The sequence below is a fragment of the Papaver somniferum genome, chromosome 2 (genome assembly GCF_003573695.1).
Source record: "Papaver somniferum cultivar HN1 chromosome 2, ASM357369v1, whole genome shotgun sequence".
In the NCBI taxonomy this organism is placed as follows: Eukaryota; Viridiplantae; Streptophyta; class Magnoliopsida; order Ranunculales; family Papaveraceae; genus Papaver; species Papaver somniferum.
In genome coordinates, this window is record NC_039359.1 from 161,605,853 (window position 1) to 161,631,364 (window position 25,512).

At 37.1% G+C, this 25,512-nt stretch overlaps 1 protein-coding gene and 1 long non-coding RNA gene across 7 annotated transcripts; one reads left to right on the forward strand and one right to left on the reverse strand.

The window, feature by feature from the left end:
* The first annotated feature begins 4,694 nt into the window (after positions 1 to 4,694).
* On the forward strand, positions 4,695 to 5,774 carry LOC113354212 (CASP-like protein 1D1). The gene is made up of 2 exons (XM_026597613.1): positions 4,695 to 5,243; positions 5,342 to 5,774. The coding sequence occupies exons 1-2, from the start codon at positions 4,887 to 4,889 to the stop codon at positions 5,555 to 5,557; spliced, it is 573 nt and encodes a 190-aa protein (XP_026453398.1). The 5' UTR covers positions 4,695 to 4,886; the 3' UTR covers positions 5,558 to 5,774.
* A 15,010-nt stretch (positions 5,775 to 20,784) lies between these two features.
* Positions 20,785 to 24,920, reverse strand: LOC113354213. 6 transcript variants are annotated; one of them, XR_003361731.1, is made up of 10 exons: positions 24,193 to 24,920; positions 23,938 to 24,054; positions 23,677 to 23,825; positions 22,998 to 23,059; positions 22,839 to 22,911; positions 21,877 to 22,496; positions 21,661 to 21,729; positions 21,492 to 21,560; positions 21,160 to 21,328; positions 20,785 to 21,053 (listed from the first exon to the last, which is right to left on the reverse strand). It is a non-coding gene; the product is annotated as an uncharacterized LOC113354213 (long non-coding RNA). The 6 variants fall into 6 exon arrangements; XR_003361728.1 differs by having other exon boundaries at positions 20,861 to 21,328; positions 21,877 to 22,330; positions 22,437 to 22,496; XR_003361733.1 differs by having other exon boundaries at positions 20,861 to 21,328; positions 21,877 to 22,330; positions 22,433 to 22,496.
* Positions 24,921 to 25,512: the final 592 nt, after the last annotated feature.

The following is a 25,512-nucleotide window of genomic DNA, read 5'->3' on the forward strand; positions in this document are numbered from 1 at the left end:
TCGATAATATAATACCCTGCCGGATTCTTAATAGCCGGTTAGGTTTTGATATGATTACCCTTCCGACCCTGGTATGCAAATAATTTCTGGTGTCAGGGCTGGCAGTATGATAGTTTAAAACCTTGCTGGCCCAGATGTGGTCGACATTGTAACTTAAAAAAACATGCCGACATAAGTATTGAAACTTTGTATAGCTAAACAAACCATTCATTCAACAACTAGAAATCCAACACTTGTTGTCCAAAATATGAAAACATGTCCCATAAACCTTAAAAAGAAAATATTTGTCCAATCGTTAACCTTAACATTTGTCCAACACAACATAAAGAAATAAACTAGAGACTACATTCATTCACGACCACGACCACGACCCCGACCCCGTTTAGGAACACCACCACTACTACTACCTTCAGCACCACGACCACCACGAGCCCTCTTTTTGTCAGCATTCATCTTGGCTTGTGCTTACCTCCTGGCTTTTTCTTCCCTCTTTACTTCAACATCAACTTGCTTGAAAAATTCATGGGCCTCCTCATTGTCAATGTTTCAAGCATAGTCAATGTGCTTGCTTTGCTCCTCAATCGACAAAGGATCTCCTCCGTCTTTCGCGCAACACAACACCTTCACAAAGGTCTTCAACTGCTCCTTCTATTTTCAATTAAACAAAAAACAATTAATATAATGATTCGATAATGTAATCTTAAAACAGTAAGAGAAACTCTAAAATACTTACTAAGAACTTAAGACTTGTTGCTGGGTATTTCGATGCCATCTTCTTGATACGAGCCAGTTCTTCAGCAGTCGGTTTCCTAATCACAGTAGGACGAGCCCAACCCAAGTACCACATCATGTATTTCTCACTAGCTTCATTACCTTTGGTCACCTCGTCCAAAAAACTCACATCAATGATACAGCCACGTCTATCATCCCAATGTTCTTGATTTGGCGCTGGAGCGTAAGCGACGTGAATAGTTTTTTGGGACGTGGAGCAGTTAGCCTTTAACATAGTAAAGAACGGCTTATCTTCATCGAAATGAGGTTCTTCTTGGACGTAACCCAATTGTCGCATTACCCCATGTGGATCGTACATTGAATATCCACCATCCGCAGTCATTAAGGGTCCATAGTATAATGCAACTTCATCTCTCCTTTGGATTAAACCTTGATTTCTAGCATCTCGATACTGATCAAATATCACATCATCCGCAGTCAATTTGTCGATGGCAATTCGGATTTTGATAAGATTTTGTGGCATTTCCTTATCCTAAGTACCCTTAAACTGTACCTTTCCGCTCTTGGCTTATCAACCGCAACATTCGCATCCATTTTGATGTAAGAGTTGGCTTTCACCAAAGAAGGGAAGTGATCATATATCCAAACCTATGCAAACACAAAGTTTAGTAAGAATCTTATCTTACGAGAATTTTGCAAATATAAATGATTTAGACAATAAAATTACCTGGAAGAGACATATATTTTCGTTAAATTTCTTAGTGAGTGCCCTAGAACCCTTTGTCAACTCATTGTTCAAGAAGGCGACCACCGCAGTACCCCAATAATACTCACGCATATTATCTAAGGGATCCAATAGTTGCATATAACTGGACTCGACCAAGCTTCCGGAACTGTCGGGGAAGATACATTTGCCCAGGACATATAGCAAATAAGATGACGCGGTAGCATTGATTCGCACCGGGTTCACCCTTCCTTCCTTTTCAAAGATTTTCTTGGTCCCAGATAATGTGTCCCTCAACTGCTTCAGATTAAACTTCTTGGTTAGACGACCTTCTTTCTTCTCAAGCATAGACTCCGTCTCAATCTGATTCCATCCGAACAATTTCTGTCTCAATTTGTAAATATCCTTGAAAGAAAAATCATCATTGAAGCCCTCACTGACTGCTTTTCCCTCAACCTCGAGGCCTAGAATTTGATGAGCATCATCGGTAGTTATCGCCATCTCACCGAATGGGAATAACATTGTATCAGTCTCTCAGTAGAACCTCTCACAGAATGCAGATACGGTAACTCAATCATGCTCAATATTCGAACTCTCCACCGCAGGCTACAACCCGGAGTTCTTGACAATCACTTTCACCTCCTCATATTTATTCTCAAGATCCCAAGTCTTAGTCACTGAACATGAAGCTTGGCGCCTCATGAGACGGACGAAATGCTTGTGATCCTCAATACCAACAAAACAAAATAACAAGAAATACAAACACTTGACGCAAATTTAAGATAGATACACACTTGAATAAAAAACAAAGACGTATTGAGATTACTTATGATAGTATTATGGATCGTACATGCCCATGAGTCTTTGTATCCAAAAAGAACATCTCCACCATCTCTTGGGGTCCCCCTTGGAGCCTCATCATTTTTCAATGTAACCATAAAATGAGGGGGAGGCATGTGGGAATTAGCTGGTTTAGTGATCACCCTCTTCTTCTTTCCGGTTTCAGTTGAAGTTGAAGTTTCGGTTTGCTGAACATTAGATTGACTTTGTTCTCCATCGCCTTCTTCTTCTTCTTCTTCCACTGCCTCTTCAACAATTTCTTCTTCGATATCCTTATCTTTATCTCCATTACCATCATCATCATCATCATCATCACCTCCTCCAACATTAGGCATGTCTTGATCACCATCATCATCATTATTTTTACCTCCTCCAGCAGCCGGAGTGCTTTCATCAACATCATCATCATCACCTCTTCTACCAGATGGAATTGATTGGTCTTCATCTGGAGTCTCGTCTGAATCATTGGTTTCCGATGGTAGTTCAGAATCATTCGGTACACGGATCTTGAGCGTTCCCGGCACAACGTATGCCCCTCGATGTGTTGAAGTCAAGAGTTTCTCACCAACATGAGGAGGTCTTGAAGGAGGACTAAGAGCTTTCAGAGCTTTATTCTTTGCCTTTTGCAACCTGAACAAGAATAATTAAGAAATTTTTTTATAGGTCGACAAATACAACCTTGACGTCTACACAACAGTAGGAAGGGTCGACTAAAAAATTCATGCCGGGTAAACTGTAACCGGCAGGGTATTATTCAAATAACCTGCCGACTTATAAAAAATTTGAACACAATAGATACAAGGATTTTTTACCAAACCAGTCGGCAAGCTCCTTTACCCATACATTGCCGGCTAACAAATAGCCGACATGGTTTTATCCAAATACCATTCCGACTTTCATAATTCAAGGCATCAGGAGATACAAAAAAATTGATATACAGCCGGCAGGTTAAAAACTTATAACCAATTCGGCTAAATAAAAAAACTGCCGCCGGCAGGGTTCTGGGTTGAATAGCCGACCCTGCAAGTACCAGTTACATGTATTCAACAGCCGGCAAGATCTTCAACCTAAGAGCCTTCCGGCCAAACCCTAAATATGAAAAGTCGGCAAGGTCGATAACATAATACCTTGCCGGCGTCGCAACTGCCAATTCACAATTTCGATTTTTCTGACCTAATTTGACATGCAAACATAAAATTCAAGTACTAGAGTGAGTTTAAGTATGCCCTTACTTTCTCAATCCCACCATTTCTCGTGTTTCAGCGACTACGAATTCTTCTTCTTCAACCGTTTTTTTCTTTCACTTTCTTTTGAACCAAACTTCCAGAGTTATACTCATTGAGTTTTCGATTAGTTTCTTTCATACGACTTGCCCTAGGTTGTGGCGGTTCCATTTTTGAAGATTAATCGAAACTTTTGAATCGACGATCCAATTAATCGTCGAGTTTTGATGGTGGTGGTGGGTGAGGTCGGTATGGTTGGGGGAGGAGAAGAAGAAGAGAAGAAGGAAGATAAAACGAAAATAAAAAACTGATTACGATAATAGAATTATAAAGAGAAAGGATAATATTATAACTTCACCCATTAGGACTCCCCCTTAGTCCTTAAAAAGAGACCACTTAAAATTGGGTATACCCGATCAAACCAAATTTAATTAGTGGTCTATTTCTTTTTCTTTTTTAATACATGACAGCGTCGTGCCTTGACTTATATGTAGTCAAATATAATAGTAGATATTACGTACCTTTGTGTTTGTTGAATCAGTTGTGCTACTACGATCAATAATGTTTGATTGCAATTTGCAAGTGGAGATATAAAACCGATATAAAATATGTTGAAAAGGTTGTTAGAGAGCTGTTTTCTCACAATAACCCCCATTTAGGATTCTCCCATCAGCCTGGCCCTGGCGGCTAGCTTTATCAATTCCGAAAACAGCCTAATAACTTCTCTCTCCCTGGCCGGCTCTCAGTAGTCGGTATTTCCATTTTCTAATACTATGATACTGTATATGAATCAGGACAAAAAGGTTTATCTGATCTAATAGTAGACCCCATGAAACCTCGCTGTTCTCCAAGATTGGTTTTGGGTCTTTCGTGGCAAGCTAGATGGAGTGGGAGATGACTCATTCTGTAACTGTAAAACTACTCTGGCAGGAAAAGGTAGAATCACAATCATGGGATGTAAAACATCTTTCAAGAGTACACAATCTTGGGATGTAATCTGATCCGTAGAATGTTTATACTCCTAAGGAAAGATCGGTACATAAATGTTACTAATCCATTAGTGTTTAGTTGGTGAAGGGTTAAACATAATGCAGGAATTAAGAATACCCAAGACATATTCCATGCATCAATAATACTTATCGAAACAAATTGATGCTAGCATGCATACATCATCATTTGAGGTTGGCATTGATTCTTCTTGATTATTAAATTTTGTGCTACATTACCTATCTAGTCACTTCTCCTTAGTTTCCTGTCTATAAATTAGCCATCTATCCTTAACAAATTCCAACACATTCTCGTATCTCTTAATCAACACTTCTGATTAATCACCTTCTAATAATCTCCTTCTCTAATTAATAATCACCATGTCTACTGAGGAAGTGGTGGCGAAAGATACGTCTACTGTCGAAACAGGGGGGGTCTCAAATGATACCGGCTCTGATGCTAGCTCCCTAAGTTTAACAGCAGGATTGGCCGTTCGGAAGTTGTTATTCTGGACGGTGTTTGTCGCTGCAATCGTTGTACATACAAGCAAACAAACGGTAGATGGTCTTTCTGATGGTTCAAAAACAACCAAATATACCAACTATCCTGCTTACAAGTATCTCTTGTCGGTTCTCTGGATTGTTTTTGGCTACACTTTTATTGCATCCATAAATTCAGCCATTTGTGGGAGGACTGGAAACAAGTATTTAATCCTCACTCTCTTGATGTGGGATGCCGTAAGTCTTTCTCTGCAAAATCCCTTTCCTTAACCAAGTAGCTAGATATTGATTTTAATGACTTATTTAATTGTTATTCTGGTTTCGTGATGATGCAGATGATCTTAACACTCATGGCTTCTGCCACTGGTACTGCTGGTGCTGTCTTATTTATTGGAACTAAAGGAAATTCCCATGATGGATGGTCAAAAACATGTAATGTTTTCGATAAGTTTTGCCGTCATATGTGGGCTTCATTTGGACTGTCGATATTTGCATGCTTTCTCCTTGTGTGGATTATCGTTTACTCAGCTGGTGCCATCAAAACTGCTTGATTATAATTATACCCGGACCGGACATATATAATCGACTTCTGGAAATTTGCTTCTAAATATTTAGAATCGTTGTTGTTTGTGATATTCCGATCGATTTCTCCTTCAAACACACAGGGGCGTATGTGTGTAGTCGTGTGTATATATAGAATGGGTGTAAATTTATTTTGTTGATTTCGTGAAGTGAATAATGAGTTTGCGAGTAAGTTTGATTTTAATATCCCGTGTCTTTTTTTTCTTTTCTTGGCGAAGCATGACCCAATGTCTTATAAGCTCTTTAGATTTCTGATGTAACAATCCTAGGTATTATTTGCTTCTCTTGGAACATAGCTACATTTCCAAGAGTTAAAAGATGAAAGAAGAACTAAACCATCGCCAATAACTGAACTCGTAATCCACCTCACGGCCGTAAAAAATCCATTCAACGCAGCCGCCACATTATGTTATCTCCAAGATGTAGGTGGTCAATATCATTTTCTTTGGCATATATGATTGGCTACATAGCACCTAGAGCTTCAGCTTGTTCTTCATCATAAGCAGCTTATTGCACCTCCATATTCACCTGCAAAAGACCTCATGATTAGTTTAAGTCCACATTTATTACAATCATCTTTGAAACCGGCATTAAAATTAATTTTCTCAAATACCCTAACACTTCTGTCAGTTGTGCCTTGCACATTGTGCCCATTTATTTGGCATTGATATTTGGATCTTTTCCCAGTCAGAAGTCACAGCTGAAACAGACATGTAGACATTATCAAATACAAGCTGGAACCTTGATTTCAAATATGCCAGAGAACTATCCCTGCAAATTGAATGCATTTCTGCATCTGAGCACTTCCGCCTGGAAGACTTACAGACCATTCCCTCATCCAATCAAGCAAGTTTTTGTTTTGAATTCTATTATATAAAACATGATCAAGAGTTATCCATATCTCCTTAGCATAGTTGCACTCAATGCAGAGATGTTGACCAGATTCAGAACAGTTCCTAAAAAGGACATAAGTTGTCCATATTGTTTATGATCATATGCAAACAATCTCTAACTGGGATACATTCCTGGATACATTTCCATAGGAAAAACAGGATCTTTAGTGGAAGCTGCACCTGCCAAAACCTAATCTAAGGATATTGGTTATAGGAATAGAAAACATATCAACTCCACTATTAAGTATAAACCTATAAGCATATTTCACACTAAAGCACCCATTATTAGTCGGTGTCCATCTAATCCCCATTGAAAGGAATCCTAGTTTGAGTGATCTGACTAACAGTTTGCTTATTATAAACAGCGTTTAGTAGATCAACATTCCAAAATTTGGTTTCACTATTTATAAGGTCACTTACCTTGTTAATGCTCATAGACCATTTAATAGAGTCAACTGTTCCATTCAACCTTAGAACCCACTTGTGTTTTCATACACTAATTAACTCTAGAACCATCCCTTATTTCTCAACAATAATTGGATTTCACCATCTCTAAACCTTACCTAATACCTCTCCAAATCCAAGTATCGTGATAGTTAGGTCATTGGTAAGGGGGTCAAGATTCATGAAGTATTTATGTCTTAGGATAACTTCCCAAGGAGCATCAGGCTTAACATCCACCAAGCAAGCATGGCAAGCAAATGAATATTAAAAATGTTAATTTTTTTGAAATTGAGACCTCCATTTTTTTTTTTGGTATCGCAACATAATCCTATTTCCTGAGGATTGAACCTCTAGACTCATAATCTTGATTCCACCAAAAACGCATCTGATAAAAGTCCATTTTCCTAGTCAGGTTCTTAGTCATTGGAAAGACAACCATATGATGTGAAGCTAATGATCCTAGAACATTTTGAGTCAAATTTAAATGTTTAGGTTTCCAAATACCTAGTCTGTCTCTGAATTTGCCTAGTAATGGTTTAAATGACTCCATTTCGTTCCTCTATAAGAGCAATGGGAAAATTTATCTTGCAAGCTCATTCTCTTAATACCTAAGATGTTTGCAATTTCATTCTTAATCCTATTATCAGTTTTAAGACTAAAACCTAATCCCGATTTATCAAAATTGATTGATTGACCAGAAAGGTCACTAACCATTCTTATGATATCACGTAACATTCTAGCTTCACTAGACCTAGCATTTAGGAAGATCAGACAATCACCTGCGAAAATGATGTGACTTATTGGAGAACAATCAGACATAACACTAATCCATGCAACAAACACATACTTTTAGTAGTCAACAAACATTTTGAAAAGAACTCCATATATAGGATAAAAAGATATGGACTTAGAGGGTCTTCTCTGACGAAGACCTCCCTCAAGGTAGAAGATATCACCTGGTGATCCATTAAGCAACACATATGTAGAGATTGTTGAGATACATTGCTCAATAATTCTGCAAAAATATCCATGAAATCCAAGCTTAAATAAGGATTGAATAACAAAACATCATTCAACACGGTCAAAGGCCTTATACATATCTGATTTTATAGCCGTCAACCCTTTTTTTCTTTTCTTTTTTTGTATTCTTTTTCATTGTATCTTCCAACTCATGAGCTAAAACTATATTATCAGACATTTGACGACCTTGCAGAAAAGCTGTACGAAACGGACTTATTATTCTGTTCAGAATATGCCTTAGACAGTTAGCTATAATTTTGGACACAATTTTGTATGAGGTGTTAGGTCTAAATTCTAAAGCATTCCTTGGACAAGTAACTTTTGGGATTAAAGAAATTAATCATTGTTACATTGTTTAAAAATGTACTTAGAATGAAAAACAGATTGAACCATATGCACCATGTCATTACTAACGATGTCCCACATTTTCTAGTAAAAACCAGGCGGGAAGCCATATGGACCTGGACAGGTCCATGGCTTCATCTTGAAGACAACATCTCTTATTTTCTCACTACTAGGAATAACTAATAATCCCATATTATCCTTATTGCTAGCACATGCCTGAATATCATCCATAAAATCAGAAGTAATAATGGGCCTAGTAGATTTACTCATTTTAGAGATGAGTAGTCAAATCACATGCGATTTCATGCTTTTCAGTCAACCAAATGCCTATAGTGTTTTGAATGGTTTCCATACGCATTTTCCTTCTCCTATAATTGGCTCTTTCATGAAAATATCTAGTATTGGAGTCACCAAAAGCCAAGTTTTCATCTTGACCTCTTTGACTCCAATAATCATGCCCAATATCATACAAGTATTTCAGTTTATCATTTAAGTTAACTAACAAATCAACATTAGCTTTTGAACGAGGGAGACTATTAACCCTTTCAATTCCATCCTTAGTATCTCTAATATGCACATTAAATTCTCTCATATCCTTATAAGACCATTCTCTCAGACCATAATTAACATAGAAAAGAGATTTAGAGTGTTTAAAAGCATACGAGTCATGTGTACAATGCACCCAATTTCTAGCAATAACATGTTTACAATTATCATCTCTAAGCATGCATTTATTAAACCTAAAAAGTTTTTTAGCAACACCAGAATATTTATTACTAGCAAGCATAATGCACACATGATAACTACCAAGTGACACTAATTATAATTAAATGACAAACAACATAATTTTAAAAGATTTGGAACCAGATAGCATTACCAAAATCCATGTCCAATCCCTGATCGTTTATTGGACCATGTGAAAGGATTACGTGAATAATTGATGCCTACAGAAAATCCTACTGAGGCCACCAGATTTCCAAAATAATCCATATGAGTTTGAGATATCGGCAAACCCCCCTATTTTTCTTCATTAGACAAAATAAAATTTAAATATCTAATAGCTACCCAACTACCTCTGTGCACATGCCAAGCTCTCTGTAACATATCCCATTGGTCCTCCCTAATGGAGTCATCCAAAGCATCATAAATACATGACAAAAGAGTTTGGTCACCCCTGGCATCAATTTGGACAAAACAAATAATAATATCTAGCCTAGCTTCTGTAACTCGAAGAATAATGGCATCTTTCCATAAACCCCTAGTACCTAATGGATTCAGATATCAGACAATGCTAAACTTACCCTCTTCCAAGAAATAATTTCTCTACTAGTAGTCGAGATATAATTGTGATTAGGATTCATAGAATGAGCAACATAATTTCCAAGTCTAAAAAAATTGCAACTAATAAAACCTCTATGAACCCACAATTTAACCATAAAATTGTTTCAAACTCTAGAATTAAAATTATCCAAATAAAACAATGAATTAAAATACTAATCAATTGGAACAAAAAGTTTTAATAAAAACTTGATGATAGCTAACAGGATTCCCATAGCGATTCTGTGTTTCCATCGCTCTGGATTTAGCTATTGAGCTATCAAATGCTTTTGAACCGTTCTCCTCAGCACGATTTTGTTGGTATTCCATCCTATTTACAACTGGAAGATCGTTGAAATCAGTTGCTTCCTCAGACCCATGAATCTCATCTTGATAAATGAGATTGTTATGGGTATTGATTGAGTTGGGATTATAGGGAATAAAATTGGCACATTGAGTTTCTTCCCTAGTTCTCTTGCTCTTCCTCTTATCAGATTCATCTAGCTATGGCTCAACAATTGAACCTTTCTGAGTATTAGATGCTGACTCATTCTGGATAGAATTACTAAATCTTCCCCTTCAGCTACAACACCATCTTCCAACATAGGTGCACCAGTGCTTGTGATATAGGTAGCCAAAAATCTTATTCCCTCCTCAGTTTGACTCCACAAAACATATTCATGATCATCCATGGCCTCAACCTTTTGTTCCTGTGCATGACGTTTACAGGCCGCATCAACATGATCTACCACCCATCATGTTGGCTAAACTTCAACATAGAAGTCACTAACAAGCTGGTTAGGACAAGATTAGGAAATTGATGTAATCCTAAGGGAATTAGAAGTCATCTAGTTCTAAGAAAAGGAAAGACATGTAATAAGGTAATAGGACTAGGAAAAGGAATTCATAGTTCTATATATATATGATCACCAAAGTTGTGGTTGATCATATGAGCAAGATTAGAGATTGTGTTTAGTTTTGAGAGATTTTCTAAACATCAATAAAGAGAGTTGTCTTTATATAAGCTAAGTTTCATCTTGCAGTTGCCATTAATTGGTATCAGAGCTTGTTTCTGAGCCATGGAAACGAAACCACCATTGTGGGTGCAAAACAGTTCACGCCACCATCAATACAAGTTCCAATCCTCAACGCCACAAACTACACAGTATGGGCCATGAGAATAAAGGTACTGATGAAAATCTACAAATTTTGGGAAACAATTGATCCTGGTACATTGGACCCAGACAAAAACAATGTTGCCATTGGATTACTCTTTCAAGCAATACCAGAATGTCTTGTTCTACAAGTTGGTGAACAGGAAACTTCAAAGAAAATTTGGGATGCAATAAAGGCACGTAATCTCGGAGCTGATCGAGTTAATGAAGCCCGTCTGCAAACCTTAATGTCTGAATTTGATAGAGTGAAGATGAAAGACACTGATACTATTGATAGATTTGCAGGAAAGCTATCAGAGATAGCCTCAAACGCTGCGTCACTTGGACAATCCATTGATGAAGATAAACTGGTAAAGAAGTTTCTCAATAGTTTACCAAGATCCAAGTATATTCATATCATAGCTTCTCTCGAACAAGTCTTAGATTTAAAGAAGACTAGCTATGAAGATATAATTGGAAGATTGAAAGCATATGAAGAGAGAATCCTTGATGAAGAAAACAATGGAGAAACTCAAGGAAAACTCTTGTACACAAACTCTTACCAAAAAACTCTGCGACAATAGGAAGAGGTCGTGGAAGAGGTGGTAGAGTAAACAGTGGCCGAGAAAGGGGAGGAAGGTTTAACTCACAAGATAGAACAACAAGTTAGAATGATCAAAACCAAGGGAAAGAAAAGAAGGATAGATCAAACATTATTTGTTACAGATGTGATAAACCAGGACACTTCTCCTCTGTATGCCCTGAAAGAATACAAAAGATGAAAGAAGCAAACAAGAATGAAACAAGGGAAGCAGATACAGCTCTTTTCATGCACGAAGTTGTATTCTTAAACGAAGGGAAACTAATACCAAAGAACTACGAATCAAAGGATGGAGAAGAAGGAATCTGGTATTTAGATAATGGAGCCAGCAATCACATGACTGGTAAGAGACACTACTTTTCTGAACTCAGTGAGAAAATTAAAGGACAAGTGAAGTTTGGGGATGGATCTTCTGTAGAAATTGAAGGGAAAGGATCAATTCTATTTCAGAGCAAGACCAGAGAACAGAAGCTTGTCACAAACATCTACTTCATCCCAAACTTACAAAGCAACATTCTAAGTTTAGGACAAGCTACAGAAGTTGGATGTGATGTTAGAATGCGACAAGATTATCTAACAGTTCATGACCCAAGTGGAAGACTTTTAGTTAGAGTCTCACGCTCACAGAATAGACTATACAAGATAAGTCTCATGATTGGAAGGTCATTGTGTCTGAATATGAGACTGGAAGATCAGACATGGAAGTGGCACGCAAGGTTAGGACACATAAGTTTCAGAACCTTAAAAACTATATCTCAGAACAAGATGGTTCGAGGACTACCGCAGATAAACGATGAATCAAGGATCTGTGAGTCATGTTTAGTTGGGAAACAAACCGTCAAGGTTTTCCAAAAGCAAAAACATTCAGAGTGGTAGTAAGTCGCGACGTGGTGTTTGATGAGACAGCACATTGGAACTGGAAATAAACTAATGATGGACCAAGTAGGGATGTAGGAATGTTTCACATGAGATGGGGTCAAGTAATTGATGAAGGCGAAGGACCCATAATCATCAATACCAATGGAAACAATGATGTTAATCAAGAAGAAGAAGAGAATAATGAAAACACTAAAAATAATGAAGAAGTAGAAGAAGAAGAAGAGATCGATGAAATAACTCAACCCATTCCACTGCGAAAATCAACAAGACAGATACAAAAGCCACAGTATCTGAAGGATTATGTTCTTCAAGCTGCAGAAGAATGTGAGATTATGCTACTTTCTATTAATGATGAACCAAGGAATTTTCAGGAAGCAAAGGTCTCAACTAAATGGACACAAGCATGTAGAGAAGAAATTATTTCAATCAACAGAAACAAGACTTGGTTTCTAGTTGATAATCCAGGTGGGGTAAAAGTGATTGGTCTTAAGTGGATCTTCAAAATAAAACGGAATGCTGATGGTACTGTCAACAAATATAAGGCAAGACTTGTAGATAAGGGATACGTTCAAGAATCAGGCATAGACTTTGATGAAGTTTTCGCACCAGTTGCTAGAATTGAAACAATACGCTTATTAATTGCAGAGGCAACATCAAACTCATGGGAAATTCACCACTTAGACGTTAAGACAGCATTCTTACATGGTGAATTGCGAGAAGATGTGTATGTTGAACAACCAGAAGGTTTTGAAGTAAAAGGACAAGAGCATAAGGTTTATAAGTTATCAAAAGCTCTATATGGTCTAAGACAATCTCCTCGATCCTGGAATACAAAGTTAGATCAAATCTTAAGAGAAATAAGATTTGTTAAGTGCTCTAAAGAAACATCAGTATACATAAGAGAAGAAAAGGGAACGCTTCTTGTGATTGCAGTCTATGTAGATGATCTATTTTTGACTGGCAACTCCCTTAAGGTGATCAATGAGTTCAAGAGATAAATGTCATCAAAGTTTGAGATGTCAGACCTCGGAAAACTCACTTATTACCTTGGCATAAAAGTCCATCAAGGAGTAGATGGGATTCAGATTAAACAAGAAGCTTATGCAAGGAGAATTATGAAAGAAGCAGGACTTGAAACTTGTAATCCAACTAAGATACCAATGAAGTTTGGACTTAAAGTTTCAAAGGCACAAGAAGAAGCTGAGATTGATCCAACGAGTTATAGAAGAAATGTTGGATGCCTAAGATACTTATTACACACAAGACCATATTTGGCTTTCTCTGTGGGAGTAGCAAGCCGTTATATGCAGAGTCCACGCAAGTCTCATGGTGATGTAATAAAGAAGATATTGAGATATCTAAGAGGAACAATCAGCTGTGGATTGAAGTATGGTCGAGGAGGATCAAAAGGAATTGTTGGGTATAGTGACAACAATAATAATATTTACCAAGATGATGGAAAAGGTACAACTGGTCATATATTTTATCTAGGAGAAGCACCTATCACATGGTGCTAACAGAAGCAAGACACAGTAGCTCTGTCATCATGCGAAGCTGAGTTCATGGCCGCAACAGAAGCAGCTAAACAATCAATATGGCTTCAAGAACTGTTGGGTGAAATCAAAGGAAGAGAACCTGAAAAAGTTCTCATCAAGATTGATAATAAGTCTGCAATTGCACTCACTAAAAATCCAGTGTTTCATGGGAAGACAAAACACATTCACAAAAGGTATCATTTCATACGAGAATGCATCGAGAAGGAGGTCATTAACGTGGAACACATACCAGGAACTGAGCAGAAAGCAGATATATTGACAAAGGCATTAGCTCGGATCAAGTTTGAAGAAATGAGACAACTGATTGGAGTACAAGATATGTCACGGGTAAGGTTGAAGCTTAACGGGGAGAATGTTGGTTAAACTTCAACATAGAAGTCACTAACAAGATGGTTAGGAAAAGATTAGGAAATTGATTTAATCCTAAGGGAATTAGAAGTCATCTAGTTCTAAGAAAAGGAAAGACATGTAATAAGGTAATAGGACTAGGAAAAGGAATTCATAGTTCTATATATATAAGATCACCAAAGTTTTGGTTGATCATATGAGCAAGATTAGAGCTTGTGTTTAGTTTTGAGAGATTTTCTAAACATCAATAAAGAGAGTTGTCTTTATATAAGCTAAGTTTCATCTTGCAGTTGCCATTACATCATTCCTTGCAGATTTTTTACGGTTGCATTTCTAAATGATTTTGAATTGAAATTTTCTCAGAAAGAAAAAATGGAGGACAAAAGAATTACATGAAAAAAACAGAAGAGAAACCAAAGCAAGAAAAGTACTTAGACGGGTACTAAGACTAGCAGGGTTACCATTTGAGTGATTCAATTATGATATGTTATTCGACATAAGATGGTACCCATGCTAGATAGTCTTGTTACCCATCTGCATCAATCATCCTAACTGATTCGACAACAAAGAATAAATGCAATATGGGAAATATCAGAAATAAATTCTTTATATTACAGATTTTGATGAGCCCTATGTAGTAGCAGGAAAATCCACAACATACTCAAAGAACAATCCTAAATCTATAAACAGGATTCTTAGTCAAGCACTCAAGATTAAGAGTTAAGTAAGATTCGTGAGTGACATAAACAAGATATCAAGACAAAGGCAATTTACATGGTTTGGTATTAAAACTTACATGAGGATTAGAAATGCTCAGTGATGTACAAAGATTTTCTTTCTCTCTTAGTACACAATGAACCCTCAAGAACTCAAACCTTCTTACACTATTTACATTTCCTTCGACAGTTAATTTGCAGCAAGTTTCATCTTCACTGACATTTGTTCTCATAGCAAGGCTTGTCTGCCATACCTTGCTGAAGTTGTCGTGATTCTTCTATACAATGATGAGTAGTCTTTCGCCACTGTCTAATCATACTGAAGACTAATGATCTGACCATTATGGTCCCTCATTATATACTCAACTACACATGTCAAACTTAATTTTTTATATTCGTTAATGCTTTCCACGTGTCTTAATCTCTGGTGTAGGGTAGATATCTCAAGAGAAGGAAAAAATATACTTCATGAGAAAGTATTCAGTGTTTGCCACCAGCTCGTTATTCTCGGATTCATGCTCCCCAATCCTTCCATGTGGCAATGTAATTTCTGTCCACGCGCGTTAAATGCTTTTAGAGAATACGAGCCACTGTATTAGCATCTCTATAGTTTTCTATAATCTAAGAAACATACACCCAAGTATCCTAAACTACTACACTAGTAAGAATTAGCGAAATAGTGCTAATAGGTAACTAAGTATCTAGAGAGAAGTAATCTTTCTTTAAATTACGAAGAGATAAGTTGTGTGTGAAAGAGATATACGTTTAACCTTAAAAAATCAACAATCTATATTAAACCTAAACCTCAACTTCTTTCCTTGTGTTAGAAGATATACTGTTAAAAAAAAAGAAAAAAAATTATGTTCATTACTTGATAAATGAAAGTTTAATAGAAGAATGTTAGGATGTTAAGAAACACCCAACCACTAGGGAAAAAACAACAAGCAAGTAAGAAAATCAAGCACAGACAATCAATGAGGGTTAAAAAACAACTCCTCCTAGTTTCCAGTTACCTCGATCACTCATAAAGATACCCGCCATATAAGGAGAGAAAGCAACCCATTTAAAGACCATGAGGTTGATTTCATTGATAATGTCTTCAAATTTACGTTTTTTTTCTACGTAACAAAAGCAGTTCTCTTTGAGGGTCCTTCAGCCTCTTGACAGTATTCATTAGATGAATGGTTTTGTTAACTCGTTGCACCACCATATCTTTGCAATACTATAAGTCAAGACTTACATGCCCACCCAATAGTTTAACTCCAGAAGTAGGCCTACAATGCAGTTAGGGAAAATGTTGGGATAAAAACTTCTGGGATCTGCATTGGGCCAAAAAACTTCAGTTCTGGTAAGGTTGAGATGGAGAACTTTGCTAACGTCCTCAGCCTGAATGATACTTAAGGCTTTGTACACTTGCATGGTGTCACCGATAATAGTTCTGTCATCCTGGTACCATGCTTGTAAGTCTAGAATGCATTGGGAGGTAATAGTCTTCACGACGGATGAAGTGTAAGTGCAAAAATTAGGGGTCCCAAGGGGTCACCTTGTTGTACTCCTTGTGCCAAGGACAAGGTGATATTATCATAATACAACCTTTCAGGTGAAAAATCGGGAGTCTAACAACCACACTCAATATTTCGTTCGACAATCTGAGAGGACAAACTCCAATATACTTTCAAGAGAATCAATTAGACAGTCAGACTCAATCTATAGAAAAGTATATCAAAGAGAAATATCTCTATTTCTCAATTCAATCCGCAATCAAACAAATAAGAATTTGCTAGCCCGATTGAATAAGAGAAATAACATGAACGTTACCAAAGACCAATGTTCAAGTGTCAATCAATTTATATCAACAACCAAAGGTTGGATTATCTAATTGATTGACCTTAACACACAACCTGTGATATTTTTATTATATAAAAAAATATAATGCGGAAAAGAAATAACACAAACACCAGAAGTTTTGTTAACGAGGAAACCGCAAATGCAGAAAAACCCCGGGACCTAGTCCAGCTTTGAACACCACACTGTATTAAGATGCTACATACACTAGCCTACTACTAATGAACTTCGGACTGGAATGTAGTTGAGCACTAATCAATCTCACATTGATCAAGGTACATTTGCGCTCTTTACATCTCTGAACCTCAGAGGGTATCTACGCACTTGATTTCCTTATATGATCTCACCCACAACTAAGAGTTGTTATGACCCAAAATCGAAGACTTGATATACAAATTTGTCTCACACAGAAAAGTCTATTGGAATAGATAAATCTGTCTCCCACAGAAATACCTATGAGTTTTATTCCGTCTTTTGATAAATCAAGGTGCACAGAAACCAATTGATAAACCAGAATTATATTCTCGAAGAACAGCCTAGTATTATCAATCACCTCACAATAATCTTAATCGTATGAAAGCGAAACAAGATATTTTGGAATCACAAATGATGAGACGAAGATGTTTGTGACTACTTTTTATCTTGCCTATCGGAGATCACTCTCGAGCAAATCTTAGAGAAGATAATACTCAATCATGATAGAACAAGGCAAGATCAAAACACACAACTACAAAGAAAATAGTTGGGTATGGCTTCACAATCCCAATGAAGTCTTCAAGTCGTTAACCTACAGGGTTTCGTGAAAAATCTAAGGTTAAAGGAGAATCGACTCTAATCGCAACTAATATCACACAAAAGGTGTGGGGATTAGGTTTCCCAGTTGCTAGATTTCTCCCTAATATAGTTTTCAAATCGGGGTTTGCAATCTAAGTTACCTTGGTAACCAAGCATTCAATATTCACCTTCAGATGAAAACCTGATTAGACTCAAGATAATATCTTTCAGCCATTAGATCGAACTTAGCTTCTTATACACAAATGAAATGTACCTTCATTTATGTTTGAGTAACCATACCTAAACGTGTACACTAGGTTGGCTCAACAATAGTTAACCAAAGTTAGCTATATGAACACTTTTATATATGAACACTTTCATATCAACCTTATTCATCTTAAACACAACTAGTTCAAATGACTCAAATGAAACTTGTTAAAGAGTAGTTCAATTGCTATATTCTCATAAAAGTATACAAGAACACAATTGAAGCAAAATTTGTTTACTTCACTCGAATCAATTCATGAACATTATAACCACAATTTGCAAAGATTGCATTCCTTATTATATAAATGTATTAATTTATGAACAAACCGATTCTAGAACTTCAACTACTCAAGTATCCAAATGGGTACGCATACTTAAGTATCCAGACTGAGTTTTGGTTTGCCAGTATGCCAACGGGTACGCATACCACAAAACCCAGCAAAAATTCCCGGACTCAAATTTTATGCCAGCACGCGTATCGGTATGTGTACTTAGGTACCCGGACTTTCACAAACCAACAGGTACACATATGGGTATGCATACTATGGTTCCCGGACATGGATCACATATATGTAAGAACACATACTATGTTTATATCCAATTGTTATAAACTCTATTTCAATCATTGAAACATTCTTAGAGGATGACAATAGCTATTTTCACGAACTATTAGCGTCAAAGCAATTTTCAAGTTATTGAAATAATTATTACGAAACATTCCAAGTCTACACGAAATGATTGCATCACACAAACCATGTAAGATGTTACTCGGCGATTTTCACATGATCATCTTTTGACTTTCGTCAAGAATATAAGATGAACTTGGTTGAAGCGAAAGCTTACTGTAACACCCCGTGTTTTTATCATGGCACATGCTAAAAGATGTGCCATGGCCCGAGATGAAGCTTCATCCAAAGCTCTGTTGCATAGGAGAAGGAATATTGGCCCTTGGCCAATGTGTTGACAGTGAACATCCAACATGTCTGGACATCGGGTTGGCAGTGGACAGCCAACATGGTTGGACATCGGGTTGGTAGCGGACAACCAACATGGATGGACATCGGGTTGGCAGCGGACAACCAACATGGATGGACATTGGGTAGGCAGTGAACATCCAACATGGCTGGACATCGGGTTGGAAGCGGACAACCGTCATGGCTGAGTATATGGCAACGACCATGAATAGTAAAAGTGGGAGTTTATGAATGATTTTTACTCCCCCAATCAAAGTTGTAAAAATGTCAAGTTAACATATATGGGAAGGGTACTTGGTTGAAGGTGCATATACTGACCATGCATCAAGTGAGATAACCTTAGAGATGTACAACCATCACGGATGGACATTGGAGTGGCTTATGGGCCAAAGGCGGAAGTACAGCCTTCACGGCCTTTCACGGGACCTGGCTTAGGAAATGTTCAGCCGTCATGGGCGGACATTGAAACTGGTCTGTGAGCCATAACTGAATGTACATCCATTACGGCCGTACATCGCAGTTGGCCAGAATGGTAAGGTGCAACCATCATGGCCTGGGGAGCCGATGAATGATTTTTTCTCCCCCAATTTGAGTTGTAAAAATGTCAAATTAACAAATATAGGGAGGGGTAGTTGGTTGATGGTGCATATGCGTACTATGCACCAAATAAGCTTCATATCTTAGACTGAAGAGTATAAATGATGCCTAAGGCTCATTTATAGTTGCGTAGCCTCGCGAAGAGGGCATTTGATGCTTAGGCATCGTTATGCCATATTTCGGACCAAACGTGCATCACTTGGATGCACTTTGACGGAACGGCCTATACGGACTAGGCAATTACCTTTATTGCTTGACCACGGCCTCGTAAACGAGTTGGTTTAAGTTTCTGTCTCTTCGAGGATGAACTACGGTCTGTGCTTGATCCCTTTAGAGTAGGGAAGGGTATGTATGAATCCGCAATGAGTTGCAGCATTGCTAGTCCAGCACTTTGTCGCTCATATCATCTATTTTGGAGATGATTGCGACACATTGGCCTCTGATATCATCTAAGCTCGGTGATGCGATGCAAGAGATGATTGTGGCCGAACTTGATGAGGAAAGTTGCATTCCATTCACTGGATGCTCATACTTCTTATCAAGGCGTTCGACATAGGCTAAAAAACCGAGTGTCGTAATTAGCTCAACTTGAGTCCTTTTTGATGGAAAACGGCCAAAAGATGAAGACATGTTGATCTACAGATCCACATGGTCTCCAGAATTTAGCCAAATTCCATCGTTTAGGGCTTCAAAAGGCCGTTTTTTCCGTTTTAAGGAATGTTTTGGTTTACTTAATAAACCCTTCGCAGAATAAGGGTAAGTTGGAACAGTGTGGAACCTAAGTTAGCTGCATCATGCTCGTCGAGCATGCCTGCGAGGGGTAAATGAGCGTGCATTTGCCTAGCTTTGAGGCCTGAATCGTAGCTTCATCATGGCGCATCGGGGAAGTTACGGCCTGCGGGGCAACGTGCCAAAGGCGTAATTTTCCGGTCCGTCACGCTTACCAACACATATTTCGATAAATATGTAAGCTCAAATATCAATTATGCATAATAGAAAACTATATAGCACTAAGACTTTTGTCTCAATATAGGAGATAGAGTAGAAATAGCCTTTCCAAGTGATAGATGAGTTTTAGTCTCCATATACCTACACCAAAAAAGCCGATTTGCGACAGATATACGCGTTGCAATGAATTTCACCAACGCGTATATCGTTGGTAATATGGCGTAGCAAATTTGTGTGCAACGCGAAAATCGGTTGCAAAAATTGATTTGTGAAACGTGTATACACGTTGGTCAACCTGTTTACCAACGTTTTATTTTGCAATTTGAGCAACGGATTCCTAAATTTGCAACGATTACATTAATTTAGGCAACGTATTGTACTAATTTTAGCAACATTTATATTCGTTGCAAAAATATTTACAGGTACCAAAAAAAGTTCCGACATAATTCCGGCAGATTTCTGCACCTGAATATTCACCATCAAGAACATTTGATTTATCATTTTTACATCACCATCAAGAACATAAATTCCTCATCGATTAAGTTTTCAAACTCTAGAAGTGTAAACACAAACCCATAGAATAAATGGGGGTGATTTAAAAAAGAAACAACAATCTACATAATACCACTAAATTTCATATTACATCACTTAGCTCAAGAACCCAAGTTTCTGAATTTGAAAGATCAAACATCAGTTAATATAAATCAGTCAGCTTCAATTGTTAATAAGCTCTATACTGAACAATCTTTTTGACACCAGCACTACCAATGCCCTCATGATTCAACTCCTGGCAGTTCAGAGTTTTTGATTGGTATGTGCATACAATTGGTTATGAAATTGTATTTTACAAAACTTAAAATAGACAACTCTTTCCAATAAGCAACAGAACTTACAGAATTTATAGCGCCTAGATTTGGGTTTCGAAACTCGTTAAGGATATATTCAAGTTAACTTAAAAAGGTTAACTACCATCCATCAGCTGCACCTCCACCAGAAGCAAGCAAGTAAGCCTGGAATGGGCACTAAGCTAAGGCTCTAACTGTAGAAGTGTGATCTTCCAGCCTGCGAAACCATTGAGTAGGAGAATTCCATTTCACATCAGGTCAAAAAATTGATTAGTAATTTACTTGTTCTATATATCACATCAGGTCAAAAAATTCTGCAGAAACATTAGGATATGCAGGCAGCACATAGGGGTATGTAACAAGAGATGAATAAAAGATACCTTGGTCAGACAGTTAATGCAAGTAATGAGAGTCTTCTCATCTTCACTGACTAATAATGGCATAGTAACCTGCAAAACCTCAATTAAATGAGAAGTGTTTAGGCACAGCTAAAGTAGGTTTTACTAGGAAATACTGGAAAGTTTATACACATGAAACATATTAACTTACAGTTAGGCATATGAATGGATCATACTGAGACAAAACTAATGTCAAACACTCCTTTGCTTCACTTGAAACCTAATGACAAATGAAATGAGAATTATTACTCGTACAGTAAGAAGCATGACGCTAAAAATTCCAACCTCAATCTTCCATATAATGGATGAGCTTCATTATAAACTAACCAAGCCAACTAACAAAGTAGCAGGACAAGATGTCACTAACCTGATAATTAAGCATTTGAAGTTTGAACCATCACAGAAAGAGGAAGTTCCCTAATTGAGGAAACAGAATCGCCAAGCACCTCAAGTACAACAGTTAAGATCTGATTGAAGTACTGCAGAGAAAAAAACTTAGTTTTATTTCAAGTACTCTAAGAAATCCTAAACAGACTGGTGGACAAAAAAAATCATGTCTCTTAGATGGACAGAGAGACTACAGTCCCGGATTTTTGATTGAGTGATAAAAGTCACACTTCCAGCAGTACTGAAGTATGAACGCGTACGTGGATCTTTGGAAGCATGACTCTGATGTGTGATGAAATCTGAGATTCTGACACCATCACACTGAATATGGTCCTTTCAAATTGCATGGTTAAGGTGTTATTTCACAAACTTAGATTCTTCCAGTAAATTGCACCAGGCTTTCGATACATATCTGAACCGTAATATTGACTTCACTGGCAATGCAACAAGGATGCTTAGTACAACCGAATACCATGGAAGTGATAAATTCTATATCTTCTTACCAACCAACTTGCACAAGTTCAAAGATTTTTCACCTACTTGCGCCCATCCTCTTTACAATGCAATCTCGAAAACTGCTAGAATAAGACGTCCAGCGCTCTACAAAGAGAAAATGATGCACAAGTAAACCATCAAAGCAAGATTTAAGATTAGATACTGGAAGCCAGTGCGAGCCTTCAAACTTCAGTTCCGAAATGTAGCCTTTGAGCAATACATTTATTTGGCACTGGTTTTCTCCAAGCTTTCTTTTGCAGAAATAGGTACAAGGTTTAAATGCTCCGCAAGGTCTCATCTTTTTTCACTGTCACATATTTACATTTTTTGCTGGGTAAGAACACCCAACAAGGCTCGATATCATCCATTGATGGTATTTGCATAGTAAATAAATATGGTTTCGTGGCTTATATAGTACTGTCTAGTAAAAAGATCAAGGTCAGTTACCTGGAAAAACCCACTTTTCTGATCATATTTCACTAAGTTATTGTTCTTCTAAGACGGTTGCAGCAGAGTGGATCTGAGAAATATTACAACACCATCAGTTACTTGATTCTCAGAAAGTAAATGTATAAGTAACTAAACACCAAAGAGTTATAAAACTACCAGGATACAAACAGTGGGAGTTGATCTAAGTCAACTTCTCGCTCTTTAAGCCTTCTCAATACCTGGAACAAACAAATGTCATAATATTTAAATGAAGAACATAAGAAAGCATTCATATTGAGCACACATATCAACTCTAAATCATAATACTATACAGATTACAATTGTCATTTTGGCACTATCAAGCAAACACAAGTCTAAAGGATCTATAGAACAAGTGGGAGAAAATTTCTAATTTGCAGTTAACAGTGGTCCCTTACTATTTATTCGATGCAAGTCTGTAAGTTCTCGAGTTTGCTGAGAGAGGTCATTACAGAATTGCATCAGTATAGTCAAACTTAAGTGTGGATCATAAAACAGAACAACAATAGAATTTATGCCAAGCCACGTCAGTTTACTTAAAATCCAAAAAACAAAAGCAATCTGGTCTTGTCGAGCATGCTACAGGCGTACAACATTTTACTAATGAATCTAACTGGGCTCGAACAAGGTGTACCAACCACCTAAAAAATTACAACTGTTGGATCAAAATTGACAAACAATTTCCATATGTTTAATGCCCTTGTATGACGAACCAAGCAATCCATAAAAAATTGTTTACCTACTACCTAGCTATACAAAGAATTCACACCAACTATAACCCAAAAATCACATTTACACATTGAAAACGAAAACAAACCTTAACAATTAGATAAAGTAATAAATACATGTCATTCCAACCACACTGATGATAATAACATTATCCTTCAAAGTAGAAGTATCATCAATTGCAAGTTCCCGCATTGTATTAAAAACAGATCCCCAATCTATTTCTTTCTCCTTATTAGACTATGCAAAAAAGAAACATCGACAAAAACTTTAATATCATCAGAATACTGTAAACAAAGGTTGTCCAAAAAGGAAAAAAATGGAAAAGAAAAGAAAAGAAAAGGGGTATTACCTGAGTGTTGTTGGAAGATTCAGCAGAATCAGTCTATCATTACAGGCACTTCCACTGGCTTTGACACAGAATGTATCTCTATTTTTCCCAATGTGAGAATCTTCCCATCATTACTTTCTAAGCAACAACAACAAAACTTTAAAATTCAGAAAATTTCAATGCAGTTCTCTTCTCAACACGAGTAAAATCACGAAACTTAGAAATTTCTCTAGGACAATTTATCAAATACTATGTCTACTTATTACCCACACTTACCAGCACCACCAAATATGCTCATCGTCACCACCAAATCAACAGATTTCACCTCTATCACTAACACCGGAGTTCACCTCTATCATTAACACATCCGCCATCAACTCCAATAAAAACAGAGCACCACCACCAGTAACATCGACGACTTCCACACTGACTTTATCGACAATTCCACCAATCATCCTCAGCAACTCCACAAACAGATCGAGTAGGGAAAGAAATACATGGGGGTTTTGTTGAGATAAAACCCTTGATTTCTGATATGTAGGGTTTTAAAAAATTGGATTATTGAAGATTATGTTTGATTTCTAAACATAGGGTTACAAAATTAGGGGATATAAAATTTTGATTACGAGATGGGTTTTAAATCAAAGATGCGGTTGGGATTAGGTTCTGAAATCAGGCAGGTTTGACTCGGTGATGAGAGTTGTATGGATATGAAGGCTATAAATCTCCTTCTCATACAGAAAACAAGTGCGCTGAAATGAGATGAGGGTTTTTTTTTGGTTAAATCCAGGGTTATAAAGAGGGGTTTTCTTTTAAATCTGATACTTTGAGATGGGGTTAGGATTAGTCTTTGATTTGTGAGAGTTGAGACCGGATCTCTGAGATTTTCCGAAGGGAGTTTATGAGGAAGATAAGAAAAAGAAAAAGAGATCTGCAAAAATCCGAGGATTTTATTCACTCCTCAAATCAAAATAAAATATTTTGAAGTTGAAACAAAAACACATAAATAAATAAAAATCCTTGAAATAACCCAATTTAGAATAACCCTTGGATCGCTACCTATATCAACAGTGCACAAATTACTCTCAGTTATTATGAGTTAAATTATAAATGGTGCAACGGATATTTTATTGTGCAACGTATATTCCAGTTGCTCCGTGTGCAACGTTTATATCCGTTGCACACTAAAAACTCGGGCGTCGCAAAAACCAGGATGTGGTGTAGCGCTTTTTTTGACGAAGTTCCACAAGCTCTCCTTAGTAGATCTTCGTCTTTAATTGATGAACTCCATGAAGTCTAATGATCAACTACACAATCTATCCAAGTATGAGACATCAATAAGTAGACTAGAAATCAAAACTTATAGTTGAAAAAGCGGGGGTCTAACAACACCACCCAATATTTCGCTTAGCAATCTGTATGGACAAACTCGAATATAATTTTAATAGAATCAACAAGACTCAATCAATTAAAAGTATATCAACAAGTTTATATCTCTCTCTTGATTTGATTTACTCAATAATGAACTGCGAGTTCTAATCAAATACAAGGAATAACTTGGATGGTACCAAAGACCAATATCCAAGGATCAATCAA